The sequence below is a fragment of the Monodelphis domestica genome, chromosome 5 (assembly GCF_027887165.1).
Source record: "Monodelphis domestica isolate mMonDom1 chromosome 5, mMonDom1.pri, whole genome shotgun sequence".
NCBI classification, from domain to species: Eukaryota; Metazoa; Chordata; class Mammalia; order Didelphimorphia; family Didelphidae; genus Monodelphis; species Monodelphis domestica.
The window spans coordinates 39538707-39560510 of record NC_077231.1 but is presented as its reverse complement, the minus strand read 5'-3'; the positions used below and the strand labels follow the sequence as shown (position 1 = coordinate 39560510).

At 37.4% G+C, this 21804-nt stretch overlaps 1 protein-coding gene across 2 annotated transcripts in view; it reads right to left on the bottom strand.

Moving 5' to 3' along the window:
• SRGAP1 (SLIT-ROBO Rho GTPase activating protein 1) overlaps positions 1–21804 on the bottom strand; it is a 340469-nt gene that overhangs the window by 35510 nt on the left and 283155 nt on the right. For both annotated transcript variants that reach the window (XM_056800690.1, XM_056800689.1), the window contains exons 13-15: positions 19500–19560; positions 19285–19362; positions 17022–17156 (exon numbers count right to left, since the gene is read on the bottom strand). In XM_056800690.1, the coding sequence (XP_056656668.1) occupies positions 17022–17156; positions 19285–19362; positions 19500–19560 (274 nt within the window). The remainder of the gene's footprint in view (positions 1–17021; positions 17157–19284; positions 19363–19499; positions 19561–21804) is intronic.

Below are 21804 nucleotides of genomic sequence, written 5' to 3'. Positions count from 1 at the left end.
TGATGTTGAAGTCAAATGGCACCATTTGTGGGAATGTTACCTCTCCCCAACCACCATATTCCCTCCCATTTGCATTGCTATGGTTGTGATCTCCAAGAAGATTCTTTTCCTCTGTTTCGTGTAAAATGGTTTTAAATTGGTTGACATTTCTTCATTCTTCTGACCAGTTTCTGCCCTCCTTTCTCCGAGGTGGGAGGGAAGGACCTCCTTTGCTATGTTTGACTTGTTCCCTTGACTTCCTATGTTTGGCATTTCCAAGTATTGTTTTCTTCTCTACTGAAGCACGCTTTTCTGAAGCTTCTCAGCACAGCAGCAGTGTTTCCAAAGAAGATTACTCTTAGGGATAATCAAGTTAACAATGATATGAATACCACTTTTTCCCTCACTAAAGTTCTACTCGGTTGCCAGATCTTGCTTTGAAGGTAACCCTGGGTTCTCTGGGTTTCAGCAAATAGAATTCAGGCTCTCTGGTAAGTCCTATGAAGTTTAAAAGATCTCAGAGTCTGAGAACTAATCTGGGATTGGTCACAGGGTGATAAGTTGGCTTTTCTTTTTGGCAATCTAGACATATTTTCTGTTAAGATACGGAGAAATTAGGGATGGAGTAAGTGGGAGAGCTAGGAGCTAGAATTCAGGTCTTCTGACTCCCTGCCCAGGAGCCTTTCCACTTCATCATTCTGTTTTTCTGCACAGCTTTCTGAGAAAATTGATGAGTGTGCAAATGAGAGAGTATTGTAATGGGAAACATGAGAATACTGGAATGATTTCCCCCCTCAAGAGTTTCAATAGCCTTTGATCATCACATTTAATAAAAAGAAGAGAAAACAGTGGACAAATGTAACCAAATAGATGAGAGCCTTCCAATTTCATTGTCCTAGCAACACCAGTTCAGCCCCATAGGTGATAATCAACAAATTAAAAATAAAATGCATGAACAACCACGTTAATTCATTAAGTTCTTCCCAGCTCCTTCACTGCGTTCCAAGTGGAAGGACAATGGTTAAAACTGAGAAGGAAAAGGTTAACTAGGGCTGCTGCCCACTTACTACAAAACTGCTAGTGAGGGGAGACAGTTGCTTCTTTGCACAGCTGGAGAGGATTTTAATTGGTGATGGGAAAGGAGAGGAATACCTGGCTGTATAATTCCCAGCTGATCTGCACCAGGTTGTAAATGAGCTGAACTACAGTACAAGTAACTTAACCATCACATAATCAAGATTTGCAGAAAAAATCAATCCCTGCTCCATCAGGGGCTATGCTACGGTTTGAACTGGAGCTGTTGTGTTTGAAGATTACTGAATTCCCCAAAGTTCAAACGAAATGGAGCTAAAGAACTTGTTTTACACTTCCAAAACACTGCAACGTTTATAAAGGTACCCTCTATGTTAACATGAAAAATAATGATAACACTATTATTTGAGCACTATGGAAATGGATATATATATATATTTGTGTTTGTTTTTTTTTAAGATCCTTTCTTTCTTAGTAACAACTCTAAGACAAGGGCAAGAATCACATTGATGGGGATCTGATTGGGGATGTAGACCCTAAACAATCACCTAGTGCAATTATCAATAACATGGAAATAGGTCTGGATCAATGACACATGTAAAACCCAGTGGAACTGCTTGTTAGCTATTGGAATGTGGTGGGAGGAGGAGAGGGAAAGATCATGAATCATGTAACCATGGAAAAATCTTCTAAATTAATTAATTAAATAAAAATTTCAATTAAAAAAAAAAACAGAAGGGCAAGGGTTAGGCAAATGGAGGTAAGAGACTTGCCTAGGGTCACACAGCTAGGATATGTTTGAGATTTGAACCCAGGTCCTCTTGACTCCAAGATTGGCTTTCTATGCCACTGTACCACCTAGCTGCATCGGAAACTCTTATTTTTGTGGTCAAATGTATTTATGATATATAAAATGCTTCAGAATGAGCCCTGGGTGCTATAAAGGAGATGGGTTAGACATGGTGCCTTGGTTCATCACACTTTTCGGGCACTGCCTTGTTCCATTCTGGCAAAAGGAGAGAAATTGCTTTCTTTCTGGAGATGGGTGAATCCTTTTCGGTCCCTAGAACTCAAATGGCTAGTTGTCATTGCGGCTGTCTAAAGTGCATTCTGAGTGACATGGAAAAATGAACGTATGTCCCCCAATGTAAGAAGTTTATTTTCTGGTCATCATGAGAACGAACTCCCTTGGATCAACGATTCTCTCAAAGGATGGGTGGGGGCATGTAAATATTCTTAGTCTTTTTTAGCAGAGGAGAAACTGAGCTATATATGTAGGATCAGATTTAGAGCTTGCAAGAAATTGAGAGGCCATCTAATTCAACTCCATCTGAAGGGGGGAAACTGAGGTCCATAGAGATGCTTTTAAGAATGACTCATGCTTCCCATGAAACTTCAAAACAGATAATTATCTAACACTGTGTGACACACACTCTTATTAGAGATGACATAAATGTACTATTAGAGTTTTATTCAACGCAACGAAATATCTGAAGAGAGCATTAATCATAAAAAACTTGATATAAGCTTGCTCAACAAGCATTCATTAAATGTTTGCTATTTGCTAGGGATCCCAATGCAGAAGAAAAAAAATAGTCCTGCCCTTAAGAAGCTTTTCATGGGAGAGACCCAATATAAAGATCGGTGTATGTGAGGCAAATATCAAGTAGATGGAAAGCAATCTTGGAAGACAAGACATCATCATCTCTAGGGTCCAGGAAAGCCATCTTATAAGAGGTTTATTTAAGCCAAGTTTTAAAAGAAGCCAGAAATCGAGGCAAAGTAGAGGAGAGAGACAGCAGAGCAAGTACGCTAATGTGGCTGCAAAAGCCTGGAAAATTAGAAGGATGCTAGCTTGGAAAGAACTTTAAATGCCACACAGAGGACACTATATTTTATTGTGGAGGTAATAGGTAGGGAGGACTTGTGCCTTAAGAAAATTATCTTTGTGGCAGCATAGAGAATGGGTTGGAATGGGGGCACTGGGACAAGGAGTCCAATGGAGTCTTGAAATAGTCAAGGTAAGAGGGTAAGCCAGGTGGCTCAGTGGGTAGAGAGTCACACCTAGAGGTGGGAGGTTCTGGGGTCAAATCTGGTCTCAGGTATGTCCTATCTACATGGCCCTGGGCAAGTCACTTAACCCTATTGCCTGGCCCTTAGCATTCTTCTGCCGTGGTATTCCTACCTCTTAGAGTCTTGCAAAATTGCAAATATTTAATGAATGCTTGTTGAGTGAGCTTCTATTTAGCTTTTTATGATCAATGCTATCTTTGACTGTTTAGTTGCATTGAATAAAACTGTAACAGCACACTTATACCATCTCTAATTAGTGTTTGTCACACAGTGTAAAATAATTACATATTTTGAAGTATCCTGGTAACATGAGTCACGTCGTACATACCAAGACTCACTCTTAAAAGCAAAAATGGGGGGTTATTCTCTGATCAAGACAAACATATGTTGTCCTTAGTTTTTGTCTCAAACTGAATCATGCCAAGGAAGAATACAAGCAAAGTTACCTGAAGATGACCTATGCCACTAACAGCAATCTGCTTAGAAATAGTCTCTGGAGCTGTCATTAAGAGCACAGTCACAGCCACACAGGTGGGTGTGAATGCATCATTTACAAAAGTTAGGTGAATGCATCACTTAATGAGGAAGTGAAGAATACTTATGCTCTTAGAATCGGTTCCAAGGCAGAAGAGTGGTCAGGGCTAGGCAAAAGTTAAGTGACTTGCCCAGGGTCACACAGCTAGGAAGTGTCTGAGGCCAGATTTGAACCCAGGATCTCCCATCTCTGGCCCTGGCTCTCCATCCACTGAGCTACCTGGCTGCCCCAAGGATACTGTTTTCTGAGTTACCAACCTAATTTCAGGCTGAGGAATGTTGGTTAATTGTGTTCGAGTTGATGGTCAGCAGGTTATCTTAGTTCCTTGATTTTAAAAAAGAATCATCAGGGGTGGGGGAAATCATGAATTATGTAACCATGGAAAAATATTCTAAATTTAAAAAAATTAAAAGAATCATCATTGACAATCATTGTCCCAATTCAGCCTTATGAAATCCTAGCTTGGCAGCAAGATGGCGCAGGGGAAAGAATGCCAGGCTTGTAGTTTGGGAAAACCAGAGTTCAAATCAGGCTTCAGATACCCAGCAGTGTGACCCAAGGCAGTTGTTTAATCCACTTGCCTCAGTTTCCTCACCTGTAAAATGGGGATAATAATAGCATTTATTTCCCAGGGTCATTGCAGATCAAATGGGACAATAATTAAAAAACACTTAGCACAGTGCTAATAGTAAGCATTAATTAGATAAATGTTAGCTATTCTTGTTTATCTGTAGGATATACAAAACCATAGTTCATGCTTCTATAGAAATGTCACTATGATCTAAGATCCTTTGGGTAATTCTGGTCAACTCTAGAGACTTCTAGCTCTGGAGTCTGAGGATTGGGGTTCGAATCCCACCTGTGCTATTTATTGCCATTGCAATGTTAGGTGAATCCTTGCATATCTCTGGTCTTGAGTTTCCTTGTCTATAAAATGAGGGAGTTGAACATGGGCTCAAGCAGAGTCCCCCTGCTAAAAATAGCCTGGAGAGTGACCGGCAAAAAGTAGGGAAAGGAAAAGGCAGCAGCTCCAACAAGAGTTCGGAGTTCTCTCGGAGTCTGTGAGGGTGGATTGGTGGGTGGGGTGGGAGAAGAGCCTTGGCAGGAGAAACATGGCTTAAAAAATTTACTAGGCTATCTTTATTTTTTTACTTTTTTAAACATTATTTTTATTTGGTCAATTTCAAACATTGTTTCTTGGATATCTAAGCTATTTTTTAAAAAATTAAGAGTTTTTTCTCATCCCTTTTGGTTGCCATAAATGTAAAAATTAAAATTAAAACTCAAATAATAAAATGTTATATTTTAAGGGATTTATTAATGATCATTAGAAATCAAGGAATAAAGAGGATACAAAATAAAGACCACATGCCTATGGCTGTTTAGCCCATTTAAAATCCCCGCACTTAGCTTACCACTGCCACCATGATGGCTGCAAGCCCAAGAAAGAGACCCAAGATGACTGCCCACTCACTAATATCCTTTGTCTACAGGAAGTACTTAATGACAGGAAATCAGTGGGCTCTCGGGAAATGTAGTTCTTTTTTAGGGTAACAGATTTTCAATTATACATATAACACTCAATAGAATACATAGTATATAATATGTAATCCTCGGTATAATACTTCATATAATATACACTAATAGAATACTCAGTATAATATATAATCACTATATACTCCATATAATATACATAATATTTAATATAATACTTAGTATAATATATAATACTCAGTATAATACTTCATATAATATACATAATAATAGAATACTCAGTATAATATATAATCACTATATACTCCATATAATATACATAATATTTAATATAATACTTAGTATAATATATAATACTCAGTATAATACTTCATATAATATACATAATAATAGAATACTCAGTATAATATATAATCCTCATAATACTTAATATAATATATACAATAGTTAATAGAATACTTATAAACCTCAATATTATATATAATACTCAATATAATAGTCTAATATATAATACTTAATATAGTATACATAATCTATATAATACTGAGTATAATATACATAATACTTAATAGAATAATCAATATAATATATAATACCGTAAGATTTAACCCTTAAAATACTCAATATAATACTTAAATAAATTAAAGTCTGTCTTCAGAGAAGATTTAAAATATATTAAGCTGCCAATGGTGAGTTACATTCCCTCTTGCTCATGACAGAAGCCAAAGAATCTCAGGCTCAAGCCACTGAGATGAGGAAAACAATGTTGTGTTAAAGGAAAGCTCCTGGAATTCCATTCTCTGTTTTCTATCAGTGTAATGTAGGGCAATCAGCAGCTGTCTGGTTTTCCTGAAAGAGCAGTGTGGGGGCTTGAGGTATGGCGGTGGGAGACAGAATGGAGAATTTCCCCTGGCAGACTCCTCTAGGCACAGCCATGCCCAGCACGGCTTGTGGTCTGGCTCCAGCACCTGGCACGCTCTCCTGGGCCCAGAATTGGGGCCAACATTAACAGTTGTCATTGGTAACCTAGAAAACGTCTCTGTCTATACCTGTTTGTGAATGAATGTGGAATCTAATGTTCCCTCCCCATCCTCTCTGGAAGAGAAGACAAGCGATTATCGATGGATGTAGGTTCCTATGTGTGCTATGATATTTATATACTTGTCTGCAATCCAATTTTGCTCAATGATGTTCATGTGAGTGGCATACCTGAAATAAATGTGATTATGAATTTAAAAAAGAGCAAAAAGGCCACATTTGCTCTTTAGGGGCACAATTTTTTTTCTGGGAAAAATTGTGACTGCCGAAGTTTTGTTTATTTTCATAAGCCATAAGCACTTTATAAGCTCATTTACTTGGGAAAAGGGGAATTCTCAGCTAGACTTGATACTTGTAGTTAAAGTTCTGTAAATGAATTAAGGTTCTTGTCTCAGAACTGGAGACTTTGCATGTCTGCTTTCTAATGACCTGATAGCTCCAAGAAGATCCATATGAAAGAAAAGCGAACCACAAATCATCTCCTTGAATTGGATCTTTGGTGGCAGCCTTTCTAAAGTGCTTGCCAGAGAGCAAATGCTAAATCACTGAATGCTATTTTCCTTGCTAGCTTATCCTTCAGTCCTAAGCCATGGGCGGAAATTCCAGGGTGCCTACATTTAGAAAAGGTATTTATTTAATGGCAGTTGCCGCAAATGTTCCTGACATCCATCCATCACTAAATACTCAGCTTCCAAGATCAATTTACCAGTTCAGTTACATATTTAAGTAAGTGCTCATGTTTTATTTTTTCAACATGCACAAATGTGCATGTGAAGTTTATTGGAAGAGCTAGAAAGATGAAGAAAGGAGTAGAGAAAATGAGAGGGAAAGGGGGCAGGAGGAGAGGAAGGAAGAAGTATAGAGAGGAAAACCTTGTTGCTAAATTGAATGCATTTCGATTACTCTTTGCCTTGCTTTCAAACAAAACAGTAAATAGCAAGTCCTAAGGGGGAGGGATGGGAGACTTGAGAGTGATTTGTGTGTCTCTAATTTATTTAATCCTTACCTTCTGTCTTAGATGAAGAATGATAAGGGTTAGGCAATGGGATTAAGTCACTTGCCCAGGGTCACACAGCTATCTGTGATGAGATTTGAACATAGGAACTCCCAACTCCAGATCTGGCACTCTATCACTGAACTATGGCCCCTCATAAAGATCACTGATTTAGAGCTGAGCAAGTCCTTTGATCACATGGATGAACTTCATTTTAACATTTTTAAAATAGCTTCCTTTTGTTTGTGGTTCACCTTTATCTCCCAATATATCTCTTTCCCTGCCTCTCCCAGAAACCATTTCTTGTTATTAATCGTTCAACAAGCATTTATTAGGGCTGTAGATTTTTTTTTTTAAATCCAGGAACATTTATTGGACATCTAACACTGTAAGAGTTATAGACTCCAATTCCCTATCCTCAAGGAGTTACAGTCTAACAGGAAAGGTGAGAGACACAAACAAATATGTACAAGAGAAATAATCTGGAGGACCAGCCTGGAAGCCTTGAAAGAACCAGGTTCAAATTTTGCCTCTTGATACCTACTGGCAAATCCCTTTTCCTCTCACATTCTTAGACAATGTTTGAGATCTAATGAGAGCTGCTATTTGTATTGATGGAGGGATTGGCTTCTCTAGGAGTTCCCTATTCCAGTGCTACCATAGCTCCAAACAAAAACTATGTTTCAAGGTAGCACAAGATATGGATCCATTTGGAGCTGTCATTAGAGAGAAGACATGGGAAGTCTCCAGTTCTGAGACAAGAACTTTAATTCATTTAGAGAATTTTAACTAGGAGTACCAATTAAAACCTTAAGTTCTATAGGAAACCTTTCCCAACTCCTCTTACTTCTAGTATGTTCCCTTTGGCAATTATGTCCTAAGTACCTTGTATATAGCTTGGTTCATATGTGTGTGTGTATGCCTGGAGCTGCCTTCATTAGATTGTAAGCTCCATGAGGGCACATAGGAGGTCCTTAATGAATGTTAACTGATTGATTCTTTTTAGAGGTCCTTATGGGGTGACCTATTGGAGGAAAAATATAACAGGAGTGAGAAACAAGTGTTAATGGGCTGACTGATCGTCTGGCATGACTGTGTCAAAATATGGGGAGTAGGGCTTGGAGCTAAAGGCAGCCTACCACTAGTTCCATGGCCCAACATCCTCTCCTCCATCTGTCACACGGGATGCCTAAAGAAGACAATGTGATCTGTACAACTAGAAATCTGCTGAATGTTGCAGATGAAAATCCCCAGAGTGCCTATTTCCCCATATTTAAGGCAGCTTTCAGGATGTGAGGGAAAGCTCTGGTCATGGTAACAGGGAATTCCTGGATCATGACATCTCTCTTTGAAAAAAATTCTAGTTCTTTTTCCAGCTGGGTCAAAAGTCTGCTATGATGACTCAGGCAGTGTGTGTGTGTGTGTGTGTGTGTGTGTGTGTGTGTGTGTGTGTGTGCGTGTGCACACCCATGCATGAATACTGAAATGCTTCAGAGACATTCTGAATTACCCACAATAATATCTAACTGAGCTAGAGGAAGCTTTTTCGGAACAGAGTTCTTAAAAACTATAATAGTTGGGAGTTCACTCTCCCTTTGGAAAGCACTTTGTATTAACTTGAAATCTCTCTCTTTCTCTCTCTCTGGATATTTATATATATATATCTCTCAATATAAAGATATTTATATACATCTATATATCTCAACATATAGATATATGTTTATATATCTATATCAATATAGGGAAGTTTATTTATATTTAAATTTCATTATTATTTATTAATTGTTTATCATATTAATACTTTTATTTATATTTTACATTATATCTAGATATTATCTCATATTTATATATTTATATTATATATTAATATTATTTATAAATATATACTTATACATTTATAAATATAGGTATGTTTTTAGATATCTCTCTATATATATCTATATTAAAATATCTATCAAGGTATATATACATATACACATACCTATATTGTATTTTTATTGAAAACCCCTTTCCTTCTGTCTTAGAATCAATGGTATCTGTTGGTTCTAAGACAGAAGGGCTATTCAATTGGGGTTAAGTGACATGCCCAGGGTCACACAGTCAGGAAGTGTTTGAACCCAGGATTTCCCATTTCTGAGCCTAGCTCTCAATGTCTGTGTGTGTGTGTGTATGTGTGTTTTAACCAGGAGTGGAAAACAAGTATTATTGGGACAACTAAGCCCCTGGCATAATTGTATCAAAATATAGGGAGTAGAGGTGTATATAAGATTTACAAATATATTTATATATCACTTATTTACTTATTTTTAGTATATATTTTAAATTTAGTTGAATGTATATGATTCACATTCCCCTTCTCTTCTTACTAATTTCCTCCACTTAGTAAAAGGCAAGCATGTTGATGACAGTTTCTTTTTGGTCTTTTCATGGCCAGTGTATAATTTGAATCTGTTATCTTAAAAACTATGATCCCCAGCAAAACCACGATTCCCAACACCCTACTTACTTCCTGTCATTACGGGCTGAAGTAGACAGGATATAAATTGGGTGGAGTTCGGTGTCTTGGACTCTTTTTCCTTCCTGTCAAGGCATTGGTAGAGCGGGCTTTTTGAGTAGGTAGAAAAAACATAGTCACATGGCCCTATTTTGTCAGATAATAAACTTGATTAAATATAATATTTCAAGTATTGCACATTAATTTGAATTCTACACCAGGCATGGTGTCCTGAAATAGTTGGTATGTGACGAATTCACTGAATTGAATTAAGGAAAAATTGTGACCTTGGACTATATTAGCTACAATATTTTTAAATCAGTGACCACCGTATTATTTTAGAATTCTTAAGAGTACAAGAGGCTTCCGGGTAAACATGGTGGCAGTCTAGACACAAGACTCATCCTCTCCTCAGCACCCACCGATATAGACTACTTCAAAAAACAAAAAAAACAAATTAAGAAGAACAAAGGGACTCTACAGTAGGGTGCAGCATTGAAGGTACGTGGGATTTGGGCATTTCCACACTATAAGGGGGTGAAAAAACTCCTACCAAAATCGCGAGATGTTCTACCCTCCCCCACCCCATCTACAGAGCTAGAGTCAGAGCCATCGCTCACCAGAATCAGTGAGCGAGAGGCACCTCTATAGTGAGTAAGGGGCACCTCTAGGTCTGTGGGAACTGATTAAGACCACAAAACACCTACCCCTGATTGTAGCTACACTTGAAACTCTATCAGGATGAAGAGCTCAGACCGTGGGCGCTTGTGGGAAAATAGCACAGAGAAGGGCGGCAAACAGCAGAAGCTCTGGAGATTCGAGAGCTTGCCTCAGACAAAATCCTTGCTCCCTAGCTCCATACTCAGAGAGCCTGCCCATCTCACTCAGATTTCTGACTAAAAAGGGAAGGAAAAACCACCACAGTGATGGCAAATTGTGCTCAGGAGCAACAACCTCCCTCCAAGAAAAACAGGAAGAAGGGGTTGCCCCTGGAAAATTTTTACAGAGGAAAAACCCAGGCCAGAGAGGAAATATAGGAGGAAATTCAAATAAACCCCAAACCTTCCAGAAAAAATGGAAATTGTTCACAAGCTCTTGAAGAATTTAAATTGGAATTTATCAAAAAGATGGAAGCCTTCTGGAAAGAAAAGTGGGAAATAATTCAAAGAGAAAATAACAGTTTAAAGGACAAGAACTCTGACCTGGAGAAACAGCTGAAAGCCACAAAAAGCAGGATAGACCAAAGCAAAAAGGAAAATCAAAAGATTATAGCAGAAAATCAGTCCTTAAAGACCAGAATTAGGCAACTGGAAGACAATGATCTTGCGAAACAGCAAGAATTAATAAAGCAAAGTCAAAAGATTGACAATATAGAAGAAAACGTAAAATATCTCACAGATATGACAGATCAGTAAAACAGATCATGATAAGACAATTTGAGAATCATTGGTCTTCCTGAAAAGCCAGAAATGAACAGAAATCTTGACGTCATACTACAAGAAATCATCCAAGAAAACTGCCCTGATGTTCTTGAACAAGGGGGCAAAATAGACATTGAAAGAGTTCATAGAACACCCTCTACACTAAATCCTCAAAAGACAACTCCCAGGAGTGTAATTGCCTAATTCCAGAGCTTTCAAGCTAAAGAGAAAATTCTACAAGAAGCCAAAAAGAGACAATTCATATACCAAGGCGCACCAATCAGGATCACACAAGACCTGGCAGCTTCCACACTAAAGGACCATAAGGCTTGGAAAATGATATTCAGAAAGGCAAGAGAATTGTGTCTTCAACCAAGGATTACCTATCCATCAAAACTGACTATATACTTCCAGGGGAGAGTATGGTTATTCAACAAAATAGATATACAAGTATTTGTAAAGAAAAGACCAAAACTAAGTGGAAAGTTTGATATCCAAACACAAAGATCAAGAGAAACATGAAAACGTAAATAAGAAAGAGTGGAAAAAGAGGAAACATATTTTTTATTTATTCAACCTTTCTTCTTTAAGGGCTACAATTAGATCAAATTATATACAGTAATATATGGGGAAAATGTTATTTGTAACTCCCTAAATTATATTCACTATTATAGTAATTAGAAGAATCATTCACAGGAAGATATTGGGGTAATAAGTGCTATGAGATGATATACAAAAAAAGAAAAAGGGAGGGGGGAAATCGAAGATGGCACCAAGAGATACATGAAGAAATAAAATAAATAGGATAACCTTTATCACAAAAAGATACACACAGGAAGGGGGGAGGGGAAGAATACTCTTATAAGAAGGAGAGGAAGAGAGTGTTAATAGGTGATACTTAAACTTTACTCTCAGTGAAATCAATTCTGAGAGGGAAGAGCATCTAGATCAGTTAGGGTCTTGAATTCTATTGTATTCTACAGGGAAAGTGAGAAGGGAAAACTAAGGGGGGTAGGGGGGAAGGAGTTGAAAGAGAGGGGAGAGGAAACTTAATAGACCCTAAAAAAACCTGAAGGGAACAAAAAGGGAGGGGCCAAAAAGGGAAGCACATCAAGGGAGGGTATTGATTAGAAGTAAACCACTGGTTTAAAAGGTTATATATATATATAAAGAAGAAAGGACAGAACTAGGAGAGGATATCAAAATGCTGGGAAATACACAAGTGACAATCATAACTTTGAATGTGAATGAGATGAACTCACCCATAAAATGAAAAGGAGAGTGGATTAGAATCCAAAATCCTACCATATGTTGTCTACAAGAAACACACCTGAGGTGGGTAGATACTCACAAGGTTAGAATCAAAGCTTGGAGCAAAACTTATTGAGCCTCAACTGTCAGAAAGAAGGCAGGAGTTGCAATCATGATATCTGACAAAGCCAAAATAAAAATAGATCTGATTAAAAGTGATGGGGAAGTTAAATATATCCTGATAAAAGGGAGTATAGACAATGAGGAAATATCAGTAATCAACATGTATGCACCAAATGGTATAGTATCCAAATTTCTAAAGGAGAAACTAGTGGAATTGAAGGATGAAATAGATAGTAAAACTATACTAGTGGGAGACCTGAACCTACCACTATCAAATTTAGATAAATCAAATAAAAAATAAGTAAGAAAGAGGTAAAAGATGTGAATGAAATCTTAGAAAAATTAGAGTTAATAGATATATGGAGAAAAATAAATAGGGACAAAAAGGAACACACCTTCTTTCCAGTAGCATATGGTACATTCACAAAGATTGACCATGTACTAGGTCATAAAAACATGGCAAACAAATTCAGAAAAGCAGAAATAATAAATAAAACCTTTTCAGAGTATAACACAATAAAAATAATGATCAGTAAGGGCACATGGAGAGCCAAATCAAAAATTAACTGGAAATTAAATAATATGATTCTCCAAAATCGGTTAGTTAGATAACAAATCATAGAAACAATTAATAATTTCATTGAAGAAAATGACAATGATGAGACATCCTTTCAAAAACTATGGGATGCAGCCAAAGCAGTACTCAGGGATAAATTTATATCCTTGAGTTCATATATTAACAGATCAGGGAGGGCAGAGATCAATGAATTGGACATGCAAATCAAAAAACTTGAAAGCAAATTAAAACCCCCCAGAAGAAAACCAAATTAGAGATCCTAAAAATTAAGGGAGAAATTAATAAAATTGAAAGTGATAGAACTATTGAACTAATAAATAAGACAAGAAGCTGGTATTTTAAAAAAAACCAAACAAAATAGACAAATTACTGATCAATCTAATAAAAAAAGGAAAGAAGAAAACCAAATTAACAGTATCATAGATGAAAAGGGAGACCTCACCTCCAATGAAAAGGAAATTAAGGCAATCATTAAGAACTATTTTGCCCAATTATAAGGCAATAAATATGCCAATCTAGGTGATATGGATGAATATTTACAAAACTACAAATTGCCTAGATTAACAGAAGAAGAAATAGAATTCTTAAATAATCCCATATCAGAAAAAGAAATTGAATAAGCCATCAAAGAACTCCCTAAAAAAAATCTCCAGGACCGGATGGATTCACAAGTGAATCCTATAAAACATTCAAAGAACAGCTAATCCCAATACTATACAAACTATTTGACAGAATAAGCAAAGAAGGAGTTCTACCAAATTTCCTTTATGACACAAATATGGTACTGATTCCAAAGTCAGGCAGGTCAAAAACGGAGAAAGAAAACTATAGACCAATCTCCTTAATGAACATAGATGCAAAAATCTTAAATAGGATACTAGCAAAATGACTCCAGCAAGTCATCACAAGGGTCATTCACTATGATCAGGTGGGATTTATACCAGAAATGCAAGGATGGTTCAATATTAGGAAAACCATCCACATAATTGACCATATCAACAAGCAAACCAACAAAAATCAAATGATTATCTCAATAGATGCAGAAAAAGTCTTTAACAAAATACAACACTCATTCCTATTGAAAACACTAGAAAGTATAGGAATAGAATAGTCTTTCCTAAAAATAATAAGTAGTATTTATCTAAAACCATCAACCAACATCATCTGCAATGGGGATAAACTGGATGCATTCCCAATGAGATCAGGAGTGAAACAAGGATGCCCATTTTCACTGCTATTATTTAACATTGTACTAGAAACACTAGCAGTAGCAATTAGGGAAGAAAAAGAAATTGAAGGCAATGAGGGTACCAAGCTATCGCTCTTTGTGGATGATATGATGGTCTACTTAAAGAATCCTAGAGAACCAACTAAAAATCTAGTGGAAATAATCAACAATTTTAGCAAAGTTGTAGGATACAAAAATAAACCCACATAAGTCATCAGCATTTCTATATATCTCCAACACATTTCAGCAGCAAGAGTTAGAAAGAGAAATTCCATTTAAAATCACCCTAGGCAACATAAAATACTTGGGAATCTATCTGCAGAGACACACCCAGGAACTATATGAACACAACTACAAAACACTCTCCACACAATTAAAACTAGATCCAAACAATTGGAAAAACATTAACTACTCATGGGTAGGATGAGCTAACATAATAAAAATGACCATCCTACCCAAGCATATTTACTTATTTAGTGCTATATCCATTGAACTACCAAAAAACTATTTTACTGAATTAGAAAAAAAAATTTCAAAGTGCATTAGGAAGTACAAAACATCAAGGATATCCAGGGAAATGACGAATCCACTATTTGATAAAAACTGCTGGAAAATTGGAAGACAGCATGGAAGAGATTAAGTTTGGATCAACATCTCACCCCCTACACCAAGATAAACTCAGAATGGGTGAATGACCTGAATATAAAGAAGGAAACTATAAGCAAATTAGGTTAACACAGAATAGTAATGTAGTAATCTACACTATATATGTCAGACCTTTGGGAAAGAAAAGATTTTAAAACCAAGCAAGACTTAGAAAGAGTCACAAAATGTAAAAGAAATAATTTTGATTACATCAAATTAAAAAGTTTTTGTACAAACAAAACCAATGTAACCAAAATTAGAAGGGAAATACAAATTGGGAAACAACTTTCATAACAAAAATCTCCTACAAAGGTCTAATTACTCAAATTTACAAAAAGCTAAATCTATTGTAAAAAAAATCAAGCTATTCCCCAATTGACAAATGGGCAAGGGACATGAATAGGAAATTTTCAGTTAAACAAATCAAAACTATTAATAAGCACATGAAAAAAGTGTTCTAAATCTCTTGTAATCAGAGAGATGCAAATCAAAACAACTCTGAGGTATCACCTCACACCTAGCAGATTGGCTAACATGACAGCAAAGGAAAGTAATGAATGCTGGAGGGGATGTGGTAAAGTTGGGACATTAATGCATTGCTGGTGGAGTTGTGAATTGATCCAACCATTCTGGAGGGCAATTTGGAACTATGCCCAAGGGGTGCTAAAAGACTGTCTGCCCTTTGATCCAGCCATAGCACTGCTAGGTTAATACCCCAAAGAGATAATAAGGAAAAAGACTTGTACAAGAATATTCATAGCTGCGCTCTTTGTGGTGGCCAAAAATTGGAAAATGAGGGGATGCCCTTCAATTGGGGAATGGCCAAACAAATTGTGGTATATGTTGGTGATGGAATACTATTGTGCTCAAAGGAATAATAAAGTGGAGGAAGTCCATGGGGACTGGAACAACCTCCAGGAAGTGATGCAGAGCGAGAGGAGCAGAACCAGGAAAACATTGTACACAGAGACTGATACACTGTGGTACAATCGAATGTAATGGACTTCTCCATTAGTGGCAATGCAGTGATCCTGAACAATCTGCAGGGATCTATGAGAAAGAACACTATCCACATTCAGAGGAAAAACTGTGGGAATAGAAACACAGAAGAAAAACAACTGCTTGATTACATGGGTTGAGGGGATATGGTTGGGGATGTAGACTCTAAATGATCATCCTAGTGCAAACATCAACAGTATGGAAATAGGTTCTGATCAAGGACACATGTGATACCCAGTGGGAATTGAACGTTGGCTGAGGGAAGGGTGGGGAGAGGGGAGGGAGGGAATTAATGTGATTATTGTAACCAAGGAATAATGTTTGAAATTGACCAAATAAAATAAAAAAAATAGAATTCTTATATATTTAGTAAAACCATAAACTTAATCTTTACAATCCCTAGGATCATTTTTTCACTTTTAAAGAGTTTGGATCTCCCCTCTTCCCAACCATGCTAGGGATGCCAACTTTGGAGTCTCCTGAGATGTAATACTGCTTCACTGTCAAGTTATAACATTTTACAAAGCTGTTAAACCCATGTAATCTCATTTGGACTCCCCAAAACTTGAGGCCGGTAATGCAGAAGCTGGACTCTCTCTCCTAAGCTGTCCTTCCCTCTCCACTCTGATGGAGCTCAAACTTCTCAGAACAGCAACAGAAAGAGGGTCAGTCCCCAGTGATACTAATGCATGCTAATAGGAATTCACCTCCATGGCTCAGGAATTCCTTAAAGCAATTATCAGAACATGCATGTGTTACTAGATGTTTAAACTGGGCTAGGAGAAGAACCATGCTTCTAGTTTGTGTGTGTCTTGTCTTCCTCTGTCCCTCAGCCTGCTGGAACCCATCCTTGTACGTGGAAGAAAATGAACAGTCCTGGACGCTTCAAGATTCCATACTTGATACAGAAATATCCTCACAACTGTACTCCAACCAGGGAATGCGGCAATATTCAGCCCCACTCCATAAAGGGAGTGACCCAGGCTATGGAGCGAGACTCACCCTGGAGACAACTGCTCCTGAATGGAAACAGATTGTCTCTGAAATCCAAGGGGCTGTCTCTTGCCCTTTCCAGGAAGTTGTTGACTAAAATACACAGTTTCTGCAAAGAGAAGGATTTTTTAAAAATTCTACTTACTGACACATGAAATAAGATCATTAAATCTTTCCTTAGGAAAGAGGGGGTTTTCCAGCCCGCGGAAAAAAAGTTTCAGAACTCCAGCAACTGAGTTAATATCATGGTTACTTTGGTCATCAGCCAAGGGATTTTCACCTAGAATAAATGAGTAAAAACCAAATTATTCATATATTTTTGTTCACTTTGATGAAAACCATTGACATTTCTTTATAAGGCTGTTAATTATAATTAGTGAGATTTTATATGGAACTAAAACTAAAATCACTGGTTTAGAAAGCCCACCCTGTGATTATACTAAAAATAGGTGCTTTAAATAAAGCTGTTTTTATATTTTGTTACCAAATAATACCTTACAATATGCCAAAATGTAAAGGAAAAAAAATTGTGGCATTCATAATGCTACCCAAGGTTCTTTCCCTTCCCGATGAGCAACGCAACATTAACGTTTGAATTGAATACTCTTTCCAGAATTCCCTTGCTACAGTGTCCAACTCCAATGTGTGTCTACCTGGGGAAGTGAAATGAAAGCGCGTGTGCTCAAGAACCAGAGGGAAACAACAAAGAATTCTTCACAGGAGCGAAATCTTTTTTTTGCTGTTACATGTTGGGACCACTGGGTTGACCAGTGTACCCTTTCGTCCCTATTACAACTCATTTATGAATTGGCCCACTTTGTAGAGGGAGATCCCAAATCTGTTTGGTTAAATAAAAGTGAAAGAGCCAACGTCAAGACCAGGAAAATAACCAACTCACTAGCTGCCTCCTGATTCCATGTTTGCTAGCCAGAAATCTACTTTCCTAGAAAGGCATTTATATATTAAACAAATTCTTAACTGACTCATCTTCACTCTCTCATTTAACTCAAGTGAAGAGTTCTTTGCTGCCTCCTTCTTTGGTTCTTGAACACACACCCTCATTTTCCTTTCTTGTTACCAGGAACAGCATGCTAGGAAATCACCGACAAGTATAACCATTGATATCTTTTGAACATGGAGAAATTGTATACCAGGAATAAAGTTCTGCTGCCTGTAACAGAATTATCTGGCTTTTAAGGACTCTTAGACTGAAGAGGGGCTGAGTATATTGTAAAGAGATCGGCTGTTTTCTCTCAACCTGGAGGGTGGAAATAGCCTATCATGCTTTTGAACATTTGCAAGAGTGTCTCCAAAGCTTTCATTTTTTTTGCTTTTAGGAGAGATGGCTGCTGCTGCTGCTAGTATAATAGGGAGCTATAAATTATTTGGATAAGAACTAAGAGGGAGAAAGTCTTTGGCTGCTTGAGCCAGCTAAAAGGGGCAATGATGATCCCCTTTCCCTCGGGGAGAATGTGTTCCTGTTAAAAAGATTCTCTCTATTTTTTTAGAGTTAAATCTATAATTTCTGATTAGTTTGAATCTGTGTAAAAAGTGATGTACTGGGTAGCTAGGTGGCTCAGTGGATAGAGCATCAGACATTTTCTACTTGGGTGATCTTGGGCTTGTTGCTTAACCCCCATTGCCTAGCCCTTACTTCTCTTCCGCCTTGGAACCAACACACAATGTTGATTCTAAGACGGAAGGGAAAGGCTTAAAAAATGTTATTACAAAAAAAATTTTTTTAATTAAAATTCATAGACAAGGGGCAGCTGGGTGGCTTAAAAAGCCAGGCTCAGAGACAAGAGGTCCTGGGTTCAAATCTGGTCTCAGATACTTCCTAGCTGTGTGACCTATGACAAATTACTTAACTCCCGTTGCCTAGCCCTTACTGTTCTTCTGCCTTGGAACCAATGTTTGGTATTAATTGTAAGACAGATGGGAAGGGTTATTTTTTTTAAAAGAGAGAAAATGGTAACAAGTTTTGGTAGTTGGGAGGAAAATATAAAAAGGGCATCAGAAAACAGAGAGAGGAAGCAGGGATGCCCTGGATAATTTACAAGCTTGTAGATAGCTTCCCTTGGTTCTGTCACTCAGAATCACTTGCGTGGTCCTTTTGTAGGCTGCCCATCCTGTCCTAAGTCAAGGATGTAATGTTTTATGGCTTCTTAGACCTTGGTAACAAATTGCATCATTTCAGCTGATTCCATTTGCCAGCTCCCCTGCATTGTATGCTCTTGGCCATTGGTCTTATGATTCCTCTTGCTCCTTCCTCTACCCTCCACCCCAAGTGTGATGTAGAGGGTTGCACCGAGTGGTTGCGCCCCTTTGGCACTCAGGAAAATGATGAATTTTTAACAGGGTTTGAGAAGAGGTCTTTCCGCTGCTTGTTTGGATAAAAATGCGATTACCTCTCTCAAATGAATTTTTAATGTCATTGACTTCCACCTGGGAGCCAGATACTCGGAAAATCCCCTGATGTTGAAGACCTATTAAAAAAGAGAAAGGAGGGGAGACAAGGTGAAAAACTGCAGTCTGTCCTCTAGGCTTGCTCTGCAAATGACTTTAACAAATAAGAAGCCAAGTTGACTTAAAATGTGGAGAGTAGTTAATGCTTGCAGCTTACCGTACAGATTGATAAACCGAATGCAACTTTCCACAATGAGGGGGATGACTTGCCCTGAATCCTGTAGAAAGAAATGGAAATCAATTGGCCTCCATTGAGAACACATAATCACATGCAAAATTAATGTTTGGAGTTTCATTCAACTTAATTAAAGTCAAAGAATCCAATCCCTAAAAATGAAATCTGCTTTCCCTCTCCCACTACTAGACCTTTTATAAGTCAGAAAGAAAGGGAGAGGAAATGATTTCTATTTAAATAAAGGTGTGTTTCAATTCTGAAGCAAGCCAAATCAAACACAGGGGGAGCAGTTCTGGTTCTAACTTGGGCTCCTGTGTCTGCGAATGAATTCAAATTTCTCTCAAAGCTAGAATTGATATAATCAAGTAACATTCTTCAGAGCAAACATTGTACCTGCTTGGGAAAGCTGGTTGTTAAATTTTTACTGTGAGCACTTATACCTTGGAAAACAGGAAAATGCAACAAATGAAGGTTTGATTTATTGTTTTATTGACTTAAATGATAATTGACTTGAAATGAGAATGCAGATTAAAAATTAAAAAGTATCATGCTTAACCCCCCCCCCCCCCGCCCTCAACAACTCTTACCTTCCAACTTAGAATTAATACTGTATATTGGTTCCAAGGAAGGAGAGTAGCAAGGGCTAGGCAATGGGGGTTAAGGGACTTGCCCAGCGTCACATAGCTAGGAAAGGTCTGAGGCTACATTTGGACCTAAGACCTCCTGTCTCTAGGTCTGGCTCTCAATCCACTGAACTACCTAGCTGTTTTGTATTGTGTTTTTTAAAATAACCAAGTGCTAAACATTTATCAGCTCACCTCCTGCCATAAAGACACTGGAAAAAAATCTCAGGAGAGAATAAGAAATAGGATTTATATAGTGCCTCTTATGTGCCAGGCACTGGGCTAAGAACTTTACAAATTACTCATCTGAACACAATCTGGGTTGGCTGAGCTCTTAGAGGCCATCTAGTTCAACCTTATCCTTCCCTCTAGCTAAAGATTCCATACCAGCCTGAGTCCTTCCTTCTGGAGATCTTGCAATCGGTAAGCCCCTAGTCCTGTATTTGTTCAGTTTGCATCAGAACTTACTCATGAATATCAAGATGTTTTTTCCCACACTTTTTCGATGATTCAGAATTTTTTAAAAATTTATTTAGGAAATCACACTTAGACCCATCACATTTATTTATACTGACATTTCGTCTGAAACTTCCATTTTCACATCTTTTGGCAGTTAAAGGTCACTATGGTCTTTGAGTAAATGTGAATTCTGGTAGTACTTCAAAATAAGTGTTTACTGATGTAGGAGATTGAAGGAGACTCTGCAGTCTCAGTTAAACATGTGATAATGTCATGCACTATCTGTAGTTTCAAAAAAAGGTTACTGCCTACAAAAGTTATTTTTCATGTACTTTTTAAGCCTTAGCTCATTTATGAATCAGATTTTAAAAATACCCTTACTTTCTATCTTGGTAACAACTAGTCTATGGTGATTGATAGATCTAGGTCTATCCATGTCAACATAGACCTATATCGATTGATTGACAACTCAATCGATTGACATAGGCCTATGTTGATGAATATAGCAATCTATATACACAGGTATATATATATATATATTTTTTTTGAACCAGGTGTTGGGGATAGATAGCTATAGATAGATCTTTATAGGCATGCACATATTAATCTATTTGGATATCTATCAATCAATCAATCTATCCATCAATCTATCCATCAATCAATCTATCTATCTATCTATCTATCTATCTATCTATCTATCCATTCCTCTACCTGTCTATCTATCTATCATCTATCCATCTACCTGTCTATCCATCTATCTATCTATCTATCCCTCTGTCTATCTATCCTTCTCTCTCTCTATCATCTATCCATCTACCTGTCCATCCACCAATCCATCTATCTATCTATCTATCTATTCCTCTATCTGTCTGTATATCTATCCTTCTCTCTCTCTATCATCTATCCATCTACCTGTCCATCCACCAATCCATCCATCCACCAATCCATCCATCCATCCATCCATCCATCCATCTATCTATCTATCGATCTATCTATCTATCTATCCATCCATCTATCAATTTCTATCTATCTATCTATCTATCTATCTATCTATCTATCTATCTATCTATCCATTCCTCTACCTGTCTTTCTATCTATCTATCTATCATCTATCCATCTACCTGTCTATCCATCTATCTATCTATCCCTCTGTCTATCTATCCTTCTCTCTCTCTATCATATCATCTATCCATCTACCTGTCCAT